This window comes from Molothrus ater, chromosome 24 (assembly GCF_012460135.2).
Source record: "Molothrus ater isolate BHLD 08-10-18 breed brown headed cowbird chromosome 24, BPBGC_Mater_1.1, whole genome shotgun sequence".
Lineage (NCBI taxonomy): Eukaryota > Metazoa > Chordata > Aves > Passeriformes > Icteridae > Molothrus > Molothrus ater.
Genome location: NC_050501.2, coordinates 6,534,078 through 6,545,711, shown reverse-complemented (window position 1 = coordinate 6,545,711; position 11,634 = coordinate 6,534,078). Strand labels below are relative to the sequence as shown.

Genomic DNA, 11,634 nt, shown 5'->3' with positions numbered 1-11,634 from the left:
CGGCCGCACGCCGGGGTCACCGCGCCGAGCCCCCGGGCCGCAGGAGGAGGAGGAGGAGGAGGAGGAGGAGGAGGATGGCGGCCGGCGACGAGAAGCGGCACCTGCTGAGCGAGGGCAGCGGCGGGTACGGGGGTGCCCGGGGGGCTGGGGGTGCCGAGCCCCCTCTGCCCTGCGGCTCCCGAGCGGGCTCTGGGGGGGAACGGGCTGGGGGCAGCGCTCGGGGTGCACCCGAAGCCCCCCAGCCCCACGCTTGGCCGGCAGGTGCTACGTGGGCAAGGACGGACAGAGCGCGGCGCACGGACAGGAGCCCGCCCTGGAGCTGGGCCCGCGGCGCGGGCAGCACTGCCACACGCGGGGGGCTGGCAGCCACCCCGGGCAGCAGCAGCGGGCACGGAGGAAGCTCTACCTGGCCGCTGGCATCTGCCTCTTCTTCATGGTGGGGGAGGCCGTGGGTGAGTGCGGGGTGCCGGCTCCGTGGGGTCACCCCAGAGCCCCCCTTGTCCTGGTTCCCCGCTGAGGGAGTGCCCAGAGCTCCCTGCTGCCTTTCTGTGGCTCAGAACGCCCGGCGGGACCCGCCTGTGGCTCGGTGTGAGCTGAGCTGTGCCCAGCTCGGGGCGGGACCCTGCCATGTCCCCCCAATGTCCCTGCAGGTGGGTACCTGGCACACAGCCTGGCCATCCTGACGGACGCTGCCCACCTGCTGACGGACTTTGCCAGCATCATGATCAGCCTCTTTGCCCTCTGGGTGTCCTCACGGCCCCCCACCAAAACCATGAACTTCGGCTGGCACCGGGCAGGTAACGCGGCGGCACCGCCCCGGGGGTGCCAGGGGAGTACCCCAGGGTGCCCTCCCCGTGTGGAACAGGGGCTCTGGGGTGCCCTGAGGGGCCTGGGGAGCCCTGGCGAAGTTCTGGCACCGTGAACAAGGCAAGGCAGAGGCGCTGCCAGCCCTGTGCAAGGAGCATCCCGGGGATGGGTGCTGGGTGCCCACACCGTGCCCAGCACTGCTGGGGATGGTGCTGGGTGCCCACACCGTGCCCAGCACTGCTGGGGATGGTGCTGGGTGCCCACACCGTGCCCAGCGCTGCCAGGGATGGTGCTGGGTGCCCACACCGTGCCCAGCGCTGCCGGGGATGGTGCTGGGTGCCCACACCGTGCCCAGCAATGCCGGGGATGGTGCTGGGTGCCCACACCGTGCCCAGCAATGCCAGGGATGGTGCTGGGTGCCCACACCGTGCCCAGCAATGCCAGGGATGGTGCTGGGTGCCCACACCGTGCCCAGCAATGCCAGGGATGGTGCTGGGTGCCCACACCGTGCCCAGCGCTGCCGGGGATGGTGCTGGGTGCCCACACCGTGCCCAGCAATGCCGGGGATGGTGCTGGGTGCCCACACCGTGCCCAGCAATGCCGGGGATGGTGCTGGGTGCCCACACCGTGCCCAGCACTACCAGAGATGGTGCTGGGGGTGGCACGGCAGTGAGGCAGCCATGGCGGGGTCTCTCCGCAGAGATCCTGGGGGCTCTGCTCTCCGTGCTCTCCATCTGGGTGGTGACGGGGGTCCTGGTGTACCTGGGGGCGCAGCGCCTGCTCTCGGGTGACTACGACATCGAGGGCGGGGTCATGCTCATCACCTCCGCCTGCGCCGTGGCCGTCAACATCGTGTAGGTGCTGCCACACGGCCCCGGGTGTCCCCTCCCCGAGCCTGCTGGCCCCCGGGGTGTCACCAGTGCCCTGCCCGCAGGATGGGGCTGGCTCTGCATCAGACGGGGCACGGGCACAGCCACGGGGCAGGCGGTGAGCAGCCCAACGCCAGCGTCCGCGCCGCCTTCGTGCACGTCCTGGGGGACCTGCTGCAGAGCCTCGGCGTGCTCATCGCCTCCTACATCATCTTCTTTAAGGTCTGGGGAGCTGGGGGCAAAGGGGGTGCTGGGGGCAAAGGGGGTCTGGGGGATAAGGGGGATCTGAGGGTGAACAGGGTGCTGGGGCCCATGGGGGTTTGGGGTGCCCACCCTGCTTGTCCCGATGGGGGTTTGGGGTGCAGTGATGGTGCCACGGGGGTCTCACCCCTGTCACCCCTCCCCAGCCCGAGTACAAGTACGTGGATCCCATCTGCACCTTCCTGTTCTCAGCGCTGGTGCTGGGCACAACGCTGACCATCCTCCGGGACGTCCTGCTGGTCCTCATGGAGGGTAGGGACCCCCGGCACGGGGACGGGGGCGCCCGGGGGTGCCCTGGGCCCCGTCCCTGCAGCCGCCTGGCTCTGCCCCCAGGGACGCCCAAGGGGATGGATTTCAATGCCGTGCGGGACACGCTGCTGGCCGTGCGGGGCGTGGAGGCCGTGCACAGCCTGCACATCTGGGCTCTGACCGCAGCACAGCCGCTGCTGTCTGTGCACATCGCCATCAGTGAGTGCCATGGAGGGGGACAGGGGGGACAGGGCCATCTGTGGGTGCCACAGCACAGGAGGGACAGGGAGTATCACAGCGGGGGGACAGGGCTGCCAGAGCCGCTGCTCTCCGTGCACATCACCATCAGTGAGTGCCATGGGGGGACAGGGGGGACAGGGCCACCAGTGAGTGTCACTGTGGGGGAGGACAGGGCTGCCAGAGCCACCAGTGAGTGCGACAATGGGCAGGGAGGGTCGGGGTTCCCCGCACCCCCATATTCCCGCCTTTCCCCCCTGCAGACGCGGCCGCCAGCGCGCAGGAGGTGCTGGAGGAGGCGAGCTCCCGGCTGCAGGGCGCCTTCCGCTTCCACAGCACCACCATCCAGGTGGAGAGCTACTCCGAGGAGATGCGGGACTGCCGGGAGTGCCAGCCCCCCCGCGACTGAGTGCCGCCCCCGGGACTTCCCATGTGCGGCAAATAAAGCGGAGCGCACGGGGCTGTGCGGGGGGATGCTGGCTCTGCCTTTATCTCCGCTATCTGCAGGAGCCAAGGACACACCCAGGGCTGCGGCAGCCCGACGGTGCCTGTTGGAGGCCGCATAATATTCCGTATTTCCGTCCAGCTGGGACGAAAGCCAGCTCAAACACCCTTTTTCCCTTTTCTGGGGAGTGCTGCGAGGCGATGGGGGGTGCTGGGCTGCCCAGGGACTGCGGGGGACGCAGCTGGAGCCAGGGAGGGAGGTCACACACGGCTCTTATCGCTCCTCTGTTTGCCCTCGGGGAGGTGAAGGACTCTCCCTCCCCGCAGGGCTGGGGGTGCTGCCCGGGTTATTCCCAGGGTGCCGATGGCAGAAGTGTTGCAGCACCCGAAACCTGGTGCCCCCCAAATTCCATAGCCTCTCCTCCATTCCACCATCCGGATCCTGCCTCTCGCCCCTCCTTTATTGCACTGGTAAAAGCCAATAACGAGTAAAACCCCGTCAGCAGCAGCGATCCTGCCCCCGCAGGGCTCCGCGCACCGGGAGCGGCGCCCCCGGAGCCCGGCCCGACCCCGGCCGCCCTCACGGCTTCTCCAGGCTCGGGTATTTCTTGCGCAGCACCGAGACCTGGTCCTTGAAGAGGACGGGGTCGAGGCGCAGCCGGGAGGACACCAGGGGCATGTAGCCAAACCAGTTTGCCAGCTGGTTCAGGCAGTCCTGGCGCTGGGAGAGGCGCCGGCCGCCGGCCGTGGTGCCCCCCGGCCCGGCAGGAGCGGGGTGCGGGCCCGAGGGGGTCCCCGCAGCCCCCTCGCCGCACTCCGCCTGCCGGGCCACCCCCTCCTTGTGCTGCTTGCGCTGCGTCACCTTGATGGGCGGCAGCTTGGTGACAGCGGCCACCAGCACGTTCATCAGGATGTCCTCGCAGGCCGCCAGCCCGTCCACCAGCTCCCGCAGCCCCGCGGGCAGGTACTCGGTGAAGAGGCTGTGGTAGTACCTGGAGGGGGAGAACGGGTGAGGGGCAGGGGCTGGCTGAGCCCCCGGCCCGGCCCCCGCAGCCCCGGCCCGGCCCCCGCAGCCCCTCCGGGCCCGGTACCGGTGGTAGAAGGCGGCGGCGGTGAGCACCATGGAGAGCTCGTTGGTCCATTTGGAGGTGTAGCCCCAGCGGCCCCGCTCGGCGTCCCAGAAGTGGCTCTGCGTGGGGAAGCCCACGATGCGCTCGGGGAAGCTGAGCCACACCGAGAAGGCAAAATCCACCTGGCACGGGAGGGGCACGGGAGGGGCGCGGTGTCACCCACGGCGGTGTCACCCACCGCGGGGACTGCGGCAGGGCACCACGCTGCCCCTGGAGGACAAGGGGACGTGGGGACGGCCACAGGGAGCCGGGGCCGCGGCCTCACCTCGCTGGTGGAGAGGGTGGTGTCCTCGTCCAGGCTCAGCACCGCGTCCGTCTGGATGGCCCCGAACGGGAAGAAGCGGTCGCTGAGCTGTGGGGGGAGGAAGGACAGGATGGTGCCCTGGGGTGGCTGTTCCAGATCCCTGCCCGTGTCCCAAATCCCTGCCCGTGTCCCTGTCCCCTGCCCGTGTCCCTGTCCCCTCACCTTCCTCCTGCCCTGGATGATGGTCAGGGGCACGCTGCTCTGGGGCCATTTCCCGCTCGGGGGCGGTGGCTTCTCGCAGCTCCACAGGACCACGATCTGCAAGGGGCAGGACAGGCGTGGCCGGAGGGGTCGGGTGGGTTCTCTTTGGACCATCCCAAAACCATCTCGTGGCAGTTTGGACCAGGATAAACCCCCAGGTGGTCCAAAGGGCTTGGGAGACAGCTGTGCCCACCCAAAGGTGACACCACCAGCCACCCCCTCCACCCCTAAAGCCACCCAAAGGTGACACCACCAGCCACTCCCTCCACCCCTAGACCCACCATCCCCTCTCCTGGCCCCCGCAGGACCCAGCCCCACCATCCCCCGGATCCATGGGACTCTGCTCCTCCCACCTGGGCGCAGTACTGGGATCCAGACACGGCTTGGATGAGCCTGAGGATGGGCTGGGACAGCGAGTCTGTCTGCGAGACCGCCCGGATGAAAGCCGTGAACTTCCTGGAGGGGCTGTAGCCTGAAAAAGGGGTGGGAAAGGGACGGGAGAGCTGCTGGGCACGGCCCGAGTTCGCGGGGCTCAGGCGGGGCAGGCAGGGCCCTACCGTGGTGCAGGTAGTAGAAGGGAAAATCCCCGAGGTGGGTGGAGAATTCGGGCAGCACCAGGAGCCCCCCGGGCAGCGCGTTCCAGAGCAGGCGGGAGCGGGAGCGGTGCGGATTCAGGCGGTCCTTGATGATCTGCCAGAGGCGCCAGTGATGCCCCCAGCGCCCCGGCGGTGACCGGGCAGGGGGCTCGGGGTGGGGGGCTCACCTCCAGCGTGGTGTGCACGATCTTGTCCAAGGAGGAGAAGTAGGCATCCCACAGGAACTGGGTCTGCTGCTGGAAGGCCAGCACGCGCTCGGGGTGGATGCAGCGCACGGCAGAGGGGATCTGTGCCGGGGGGACAGAGGGGTCCTCACCTCAGCCTCCCCCCTCGGGGCTGGGCTGCTCACCTCTGCCCCCTCACCACCCCAAGCATGCCAGGGGACAGCCCCTGCTGTGGCTGGTGCCACCCTCCTCCTGCGGGGCTGCATCTGCTCTCCCTGGAGCAGGATCGGGCCCAGGATTCCCAAGGGTTTGTGCCCGGGAAGATCCTTCCCACCTTCCCCCCGAGATGAACAGAGCCCTGGGACTGCACTTGGCTGGGACCCCCATTCCAGGCTGGCTCAGACCCTCCTGCACTGCCCACAGGAGCCCTGCCAGGCCCAGCTTCCAGGGACTCATCCCCAGACTTGTCTGGGGGCTCCACCCCACTGGGATTGGGGTCTGGTGCTGGGTGGGGCAGGATCTGGACCCGGTACCTGCAGCAGGAGCCTCTCGCTGCCCACGACAGCAGCCTTGCCCCAGTCGATGGCCTCGGCAAAGGGCAGCTCCCAGCCATCACTCAGCAGCACCGGGATGCAGGCAGCCTGTGGAGGGACCCCGCAGGCTGGGACAGAGCCCCCAGACCCCGGTGAGGGGGTCCCCTGTCCCCCTGCCCACCCTGTACCTGCAGAGCCTCGAGGAAGCGGAAGGAGCCCAGGCGCCTGCCCCGGGGCACGATGCAGAAGGTGGAGTTGTGCAGCAGCTCCTGGTAGTCAAACCTGGTGTGGGAGATGGGCAGGGGTCAGGCGTGGCCCCCTCCGCTCCTATGAGCACCCAGGAGGTGCTGCTGGCCCCTGCCAGGTGTGGAGCCAAGCCAGGGCAGGGTTAGGAGCGGTTTGGGCTGATCTAGGCTCTGAACGTCCCTGGTTTTGTGGGAGCAGAGTTCTCCTGGGTGCTGAAGGGATGGGCCTGGGGATCCCTTAAAGATGGGGGGTCAGGAAGGGACCGCAGCGCCCTTTGAAAGCACGAGGCAGCTCCTCCCACCCTCCAGCAGTGACACCCCACACAAAGCCACCACCCGGGCCCCCGAGCCCGAAACTGCAGCGACTCCTGAGCCGTGCCCAGACTCGCTGGGCAGGACCAGCCCTGCCTGCCCTGGCAGCGTTCGGGGGGGGCAGGGGGTGCCGGCAGCGCGGCCCCCCCGGCCGGGCTCGCCCCTGGGGCTCTCAAAGCCCCTTCTGTGCCGCGCTGGGGAGAGGCTCGGCCGCTGCCGGGTCCCTGCGGCCGCGCCGGAAAATCCAATATTGACTTTAGGTCGGGACAGACCCCGTCTGTTCCTGCCCGCGGGGAGGGGCAGCCGCTCCTGCATGGGCTGGGGGGGACCCGCATGGGCCAGCCGGGGCGGTGGGAGGCCAAAAAGAGCCCTTGCAATGCGTTGGTCCCAGGAGGAAGGGTGTCCCTGCCGTGCTGGTGCCAGGCTGGGAGCTGAGGCTGTGTCACCTCCGTGGGTGCTGGCGCACTCGGGCACGTCCCAGCGCTCCGGGATGTGGGAAATCAGCCCCAATGCCAAGGCACAGAGTTTCACAATAAATCCCGCCTCCGGATGAACCTCCCCAGTGTCTCCAAAGGTTGCCAAAATCCTTGACCCGTTAACGCTCAAACTCCCGGCGGGGCAGCCAGAGGGGTGACAGCGGCTCAACCAGCGCCCAGACCCCCACGGGACCGCAGCAGCGACAGCCACATCCCCGGGGCCAGAGCCGGCTGCCACCTCTCCTGGGTGCCCCAAACGCTGCCATGACCCCCGGCAGCCCCGGGGCTGGGTGGGCAGCGGGACCCGGCCCGGGGGCGCTGCCCTGGCCGGCAGCCGGTGCGGTGGGGCGGCTGGCGCCGGCCGGGCTGCGGGGCCGAGCGCTCCCGATGGAAACATTCGCTCCTGACGCGCTGCGGTTTCCGGGCAATCGCCGTCAGGGCTTCCTTGTTTTGTCAGGAGCCGGGACGGGCGCCCGCCGCGCTCCCTCCGCCCGGCCCCTCGGTGCTCCGGCCGGGCACGGTGCCACCGGCACCCGCGGCTCCGCAGGGCCGCTCCCGGCCGCGCTGAGCGCTCCGAGCGCCACAACCGCGCCACAACCGCCCTTCATCCCAGAACAGGACCGGATTGTTCAGGGCAGCCCCTCGGGCATGAGGAGGATGATGGAACCGCCAGCAGGACCTGCCTCTGCTCCCCGAGCGGCCTCCAGCACCGGACACACCGGGTGAACGGGGCCGCCGGGTCTCACTTTGTCCCCTGCCCGAGTGTGGGAGCGCCTCCCCGGGCAGGAGGGCCCCGGTCCCCCCGCAGAGCCGGCCCCGGTGGCGGTGCCCGTGGTTTTGTGCCCGGGGTCCCACAGGGAGGAGCAGGACGGAGGAGGCTCAGGGTCACACACGAGCACGCTGCCCGTGCCACGTGTTCCCCGTCGATCCCTGGCCAAAGCCGTGCTGGGAGAGGTGTAAATCTCCCTGTGTTTGCAAACAGCATTAGGGGATTACCTGGGTGGGCGGATGGGGGGAAATTCTCATCCCGCTGCCCCTTGGCACAGCGTGGGCTGACCCTGGGCCCCCTGTCCTGCCAGCCCCACTGTCCTGAGATGCCCCATCCCAAAGAGACTTTGCTGCAAGTGCTGACCCTGCTGGGCTGGTGGCACCCTCCAGACAGGGCCATGTGGTGCCTGACCCATCCCAAAGCCCCGGCTAATCCCAGTGCCAGCACCCCAGCTCCACTTTTACCTCCCAGCACCTCCTAAGACGCTTTGAGGATGATGCCCAACGTGGCCTCTCCCCATCTGCTCTCCAGCCCGGTGCCTGGGGAATGTCCCCAGGCAGTGGGATGGGCACCTGCCCATTGTCTGTGGGATGGGCTCTGTGTTTACCAGCCCTGGATTCAGCAGCTGGTGATGGGTCCCGAGGAGTTGGATGGGGATGAGGGGCTGGCGTGTGTCCCTGCAGAATGGAGCCCCCAAACTCACAGAACTTTGTACCCCCAATTTTTCCACCACTGTGTCCATCCCACGCGGCTGCCACCGTGCCCATTTGGGATGGGGGACGCAGGGGGACCCCCAGCCACCACCACCACCAATTAAACTCGGGGCTGCCCACACTGGGACGCCCACAGACCCACCAGTTTTGTGGGATTTCCAGTGCAGCCAGTGAGGGGGGGATGTTTCGGGCTCATCTCCAAGAGAAACGTTTATGTTGGGGGAGAGCGGGAGGGGGGAGAAGAAAAGCGTCATTCATCAGCGTTGGGCAAAAGGGAAATCGTATTAGAGGCGGTGGCAGCGATGGCAGATAAGAGCTGCTCTGGCCAGATTACTCCAACTTTAATAGAGAGCAGGAAAGCCCTGAGCAGTCAGCGCCTCGCTCCCCACCGTGCAGTGAACCCTCATCCCCCTCAGAGAACCCAAAACTTCCCTCTCACCACAGACACTCACGGCTGCACCCCACAGAGGCATTTGGGGGGACATTTGTGGGGTGTCCCATCGCCCCAGACCCCCCTTTCCCCCCATCCCTGACTCACCTCTCGTAGTCCACATTGTCCTTGTCACAGCGCGTGTCCTTGTGCTTCTCCCAGTCCTTGCCGTGCTTGCAGGTGGTCAGGGAGATGATGTCCTTCCCGTTGTGGATGTGGTGCAGCGCGTTCCGCGTGCCGGAGCCGATGCCCGTCAGGTACCGCTTCCCCTTGAACACCAGCAGGAATTTCTTCTTGGGGGGCACCGAGCCCCTCCGCAGCCTCCCCCCGTCGCCGCCGCGCTGGGGGTGCTCCCGGGGGAACAGCGGGATGGAGACGTCGAAGCCGGGCCGGAAGCTGCGGCTGTCGGAGCTGGCTCTGGCCAGGATGGCGTGCCCGGGGTCGAAGCCCAGCTCGCCGCCGTAGCTGGGCCAGGTGCCCGAGTAGAGGTTGAAGATGAGGTGGTTGCGGCCGCCGTTCCAGAGCGGGGAGCTGTGGATTTTCTCCTCCACGTCGCGGACGTAGTGGCCCGAGAGGCGGTCGCGGTCCAGCGTGTCGATGCTGAGGATGAAGAGGCAGGCTTCCTCGGGCCGGGCCGTGTGGTACCGCGAGCGCTCGATGGAGCTGAGGATTTTGCTGTAGGTCTCTGAGACGGGCTGGCCCCGCTCCTGGGGGTAGGTGAACACTTTGAAGCCGTTCCTCTCGCACCTGGAGAGGTCGAAGCAGGTTTCCATCCGGCACCTGCTGCTCCTGTAGATGCTCAGCCACGCCGCCCGCCGCTCCCGGGGGGACAGCAGGGGAGGGTCCCCATCCCTCTGCAGCTCCTCGGGCTCTGCAAAGCTTTTGAGGAGGGACTGATCCGTCCAGCGGGGCCAGCTCCTCCGGGCTTCTGCTTTCCTCGCAGAAAAGAAAGCGAAACGGTGCAGCTGGTCCCCTCCGAAGAAGAAAAGCAGGAGCCAAGAGGCCAGGAAAGTCAGGAAAATGTATTTCTTCCTGGTCTGCATAGGTTCACACGCAGCCCCAGCTCCTCATCGGGCACAGGTGGGGGCCAGAGTCCAGTCAGGACGATGTTCCCAGCCCCGAGTGGGTGGTGGGACAGCTCCTGGCCCCAGGCACTGTCCTATGTCCTTGCAGTCTGTGACAGTCCCCACTTTGTGCCCAGGGCTGTGCTGGTTTCTCGGGACCGTCCCGGAGTCTGGCTGCAGAGCAGAGCCCGGTGCCCCGGTGTCCCAGCCGCTCACTTCTCCGGGCCCCCGAGCCGCCACAATGACATTTCCATGGCTTGACCCAGCTTCAAATCCCTGGAGAAAGGGAGAGGTCGCGTCGTCACCGTCCTGCCGCCGCCAGCCGTGTCACCACAAGTGGCTCCACACACCCCTGCGGCGGGGCTCCCCTCCGCAGCTCCCTGGGGAACGAAACCCCGGGACAAACCCTCCCTGCCCTGCTCCGTTACCTTCGGGGGGTCGCGGCCCCGGGCGGGTGTCGGGCCGTGTCCCGGAGCCCCGATCGCCGCCTGCCCGTGGCTCCGGGCTGCATCCCCGGCCGGGCAAGGCGGGGGAGCGGCCGCCGAGGCTCCCGGTGCGCGGCCGGGCGGAGGAGCCGCTCCGGGAGGCTCCGCGCAGCCCCGCTCCGGGTGTGCGTCCCCCTGGTCACCTTGTCCGTCTGTCCCTGCGCTGGGCTCTCTGTTCCCGCGTCCCCCCGGTGCCTGTCCGAGACCCCGGCTGCTCTCCGCTGTCCTCCTGTCCCTTCCCGGGACTGCCTGTCCCCTGTCCGTCTGTCTGTCTGTCCCCTCCGGGGCTAACTGTCCCGCTGTCCCCTGCACCCCTCAGAGCTGGCTGTCCCCTGTCCGTCTGTCCCCTCGGGACTGTCTGTCCCTTGTCCCCTCCCAGATCTGGCTGTCCCTCGTCCGTCCGTGTGTCTGTCCCGCCCAGGGCTGGCTGTCCCCTGTTCCCGCCGGGAGCTGGCAGTGCGGTGTCCGTCGGTCAGTCCCGCGGGGCTGGCTGTCCCCGTGCCCGTGTCGCTGTCTCCGTGTCCGTGTCTCTGTCCCCCCTGTCCGGCCGGTCCCGGTGGTCCCGCGTCCCCCCCGCGCTCCACGTGCCCCCCCCCGCCCGCATCTGTTACACGCAGCCCTGGCCCCGCCCCCTCCCCGGCTTGTCCCGCCCCTCGGCCTCCCATTGGCTATCCTCTCAGAGGAGGGGGCGTGTCCGGCAGAGCCCCGCCCCCTGTGCGCGCCCATTGGCCGCGCCCACGTGGGAGTGGGGGTCCCGGGGGGGCCGGGGCTGAGGGGGGGCCGACCCCTGTCCCACTGTCCCCGTGTCCCCCTGTCCCTCTGTGTCTCCGTGTCCTCCTGTCTCCATGTCCCCGTGTCCCTCTGTGTCCCCGTGTCCTCCGTCCTCCATGTCTCCCTGTCCCCGTGTCCCCCTGTGTCCCCCTGTCCCTCTGTGTCCCCGTGTCCTCCTGTCTCCATGTCCCCGTGTCCCTCTGTGTCCCCCTGTCCCTCTGTGTCCCCGTGTCCTCCTGTCCCCATGTCCCCGTGTCCCCCTGTGTCCCCCTGTCCCTCTGTGTCGCTGTCCCCGTGTCCCCCTGTCCCTGTGTCCCTGTGTCCCCGTGTGTCCCAGGGTGGCTTTGCCGGGGTAATTTGGGGGTGCTGGGGGTGCTGTCCCCATTCCCCGAGCCGGGCGTGGGCCGGGCCCGGCAGCCCGGACAGGTCGGGGCTCGTCTGTCGCACCCCATCCCGGCACCCGCCCTGCCCCGCCGGCCGGGCAAGCCGGGACCGGAGCGCTGGATGGCGGCCACGGGCGGGACAGCCCGGCCAGCCCCCGCCTGCGCCTGCCCCGCCGGCCGAGGGCACGGGC

General features: G+C 68.6%; 2 protein-coding genes across 2 annotated transcripts; one reads left to right on the top strand and one right to left on the bottom strand.

Moving 5' to 3' along the window:
* Nucleotides 1–74: 74 nt before the first annotated feature.
* SLC30A2 (solute carrier family 30 member 2) lies at nt 75–2,832 on the top strand. The gene is made up of 8 exons (XM_036397053.1): nt 75–134; nt 287–452; nt 651–797; nt 1,508–1,661; nt 1,742–1,898; nt 2,084–2,189; nt 2,271–2,405; nt 2,687–2,832. Exons 1-8 carry the CDS (start codon nt 75–77, stop codon nt 2,830–2,832), a joined length of 1,071 nt encoding a protein of 356 aa, XP_036252946.1.
* Nucleotides 2,833–3,307: 475 nt separating this feature from the next.
* On the bottom strand, nt 3,308–10,784 carry EXTL1 (exostosin like glycosyltransferase 1). Its single transcript, XM_036397007.2, has 11 exons — nt 10,233–10,784; nt 8,849–10,080; nt 5,984–6,077; nt 5,796–5,903; nt 5,266–5,385; nt 5,060–5,192; nt 4,856–4,974; nt 4,464–4,559; nt 4,263–4,349; nt 3,959–4,119; nt 3,308–3,859 (listed from the first exon to the last, which is right to left on the bottom strand). The coding sequence occupies exons 2-11, from the start codon at nt 9,781–9,783 to the stop codon at nt 3,448–3,450; spliced, it is 2,265 nt and encodes a 754-aa protein (XP_036252900.1). The 5' UTR covers nt 9,784–10,080; nt 10,233–10,784; the 3' UTR covers nt 3,308–3,447.
* Between the last annotated feature and the right edge of the window lie 850 nt (nt 10,785–11,634).

Bases quoted from the DNA above. Each gene is read 5' to 3' on its own strand.
- SLC30A2 (XM_036397053.1), top strand. From the start codon at position 75: ATGGCGGCCGGCGACGAGAAGCGGCACCTGCTGAGCGAGGGCAGCGGC. The intron at 798-1,507 runs GTAACGCGGCGG...GTCTCTCCGCAG, and splicing joins CTTCGGCTGGCACCGGGCAG to AGATCCTGGGGGCTCTGCTC. The intron at 2,406-2,686 runs GTGAGTGCCATG...TCCCCCCTGCAG, and splicing joins GTCTGTGCACATCGCCATCA to ACGCGGCCGCCAGCGCGCAG.
- EXTL1 (XM_036397007.2), bottom strand. From the start codon at position 9,783: ATGCAGACCAGGAAGAAATACATTTTCCTGACTTTCCTGGCCTCTTGG. The intron at 4,350-4,463 runs GTGAGGGGACAG...CTCCCCCCACAG, and splicing joins TCATCCAGGGCAGGAGGAAG to CTCAGCGACCGCTTCTTCCC. The intron at 4,120-4,262 runs GTGAGGCCGCGG...CTCCCGTGCCAG, and splicing joins CCACCCTCTCCACCAGCGAG to GTGGATTTTGCCTTCTCGGT.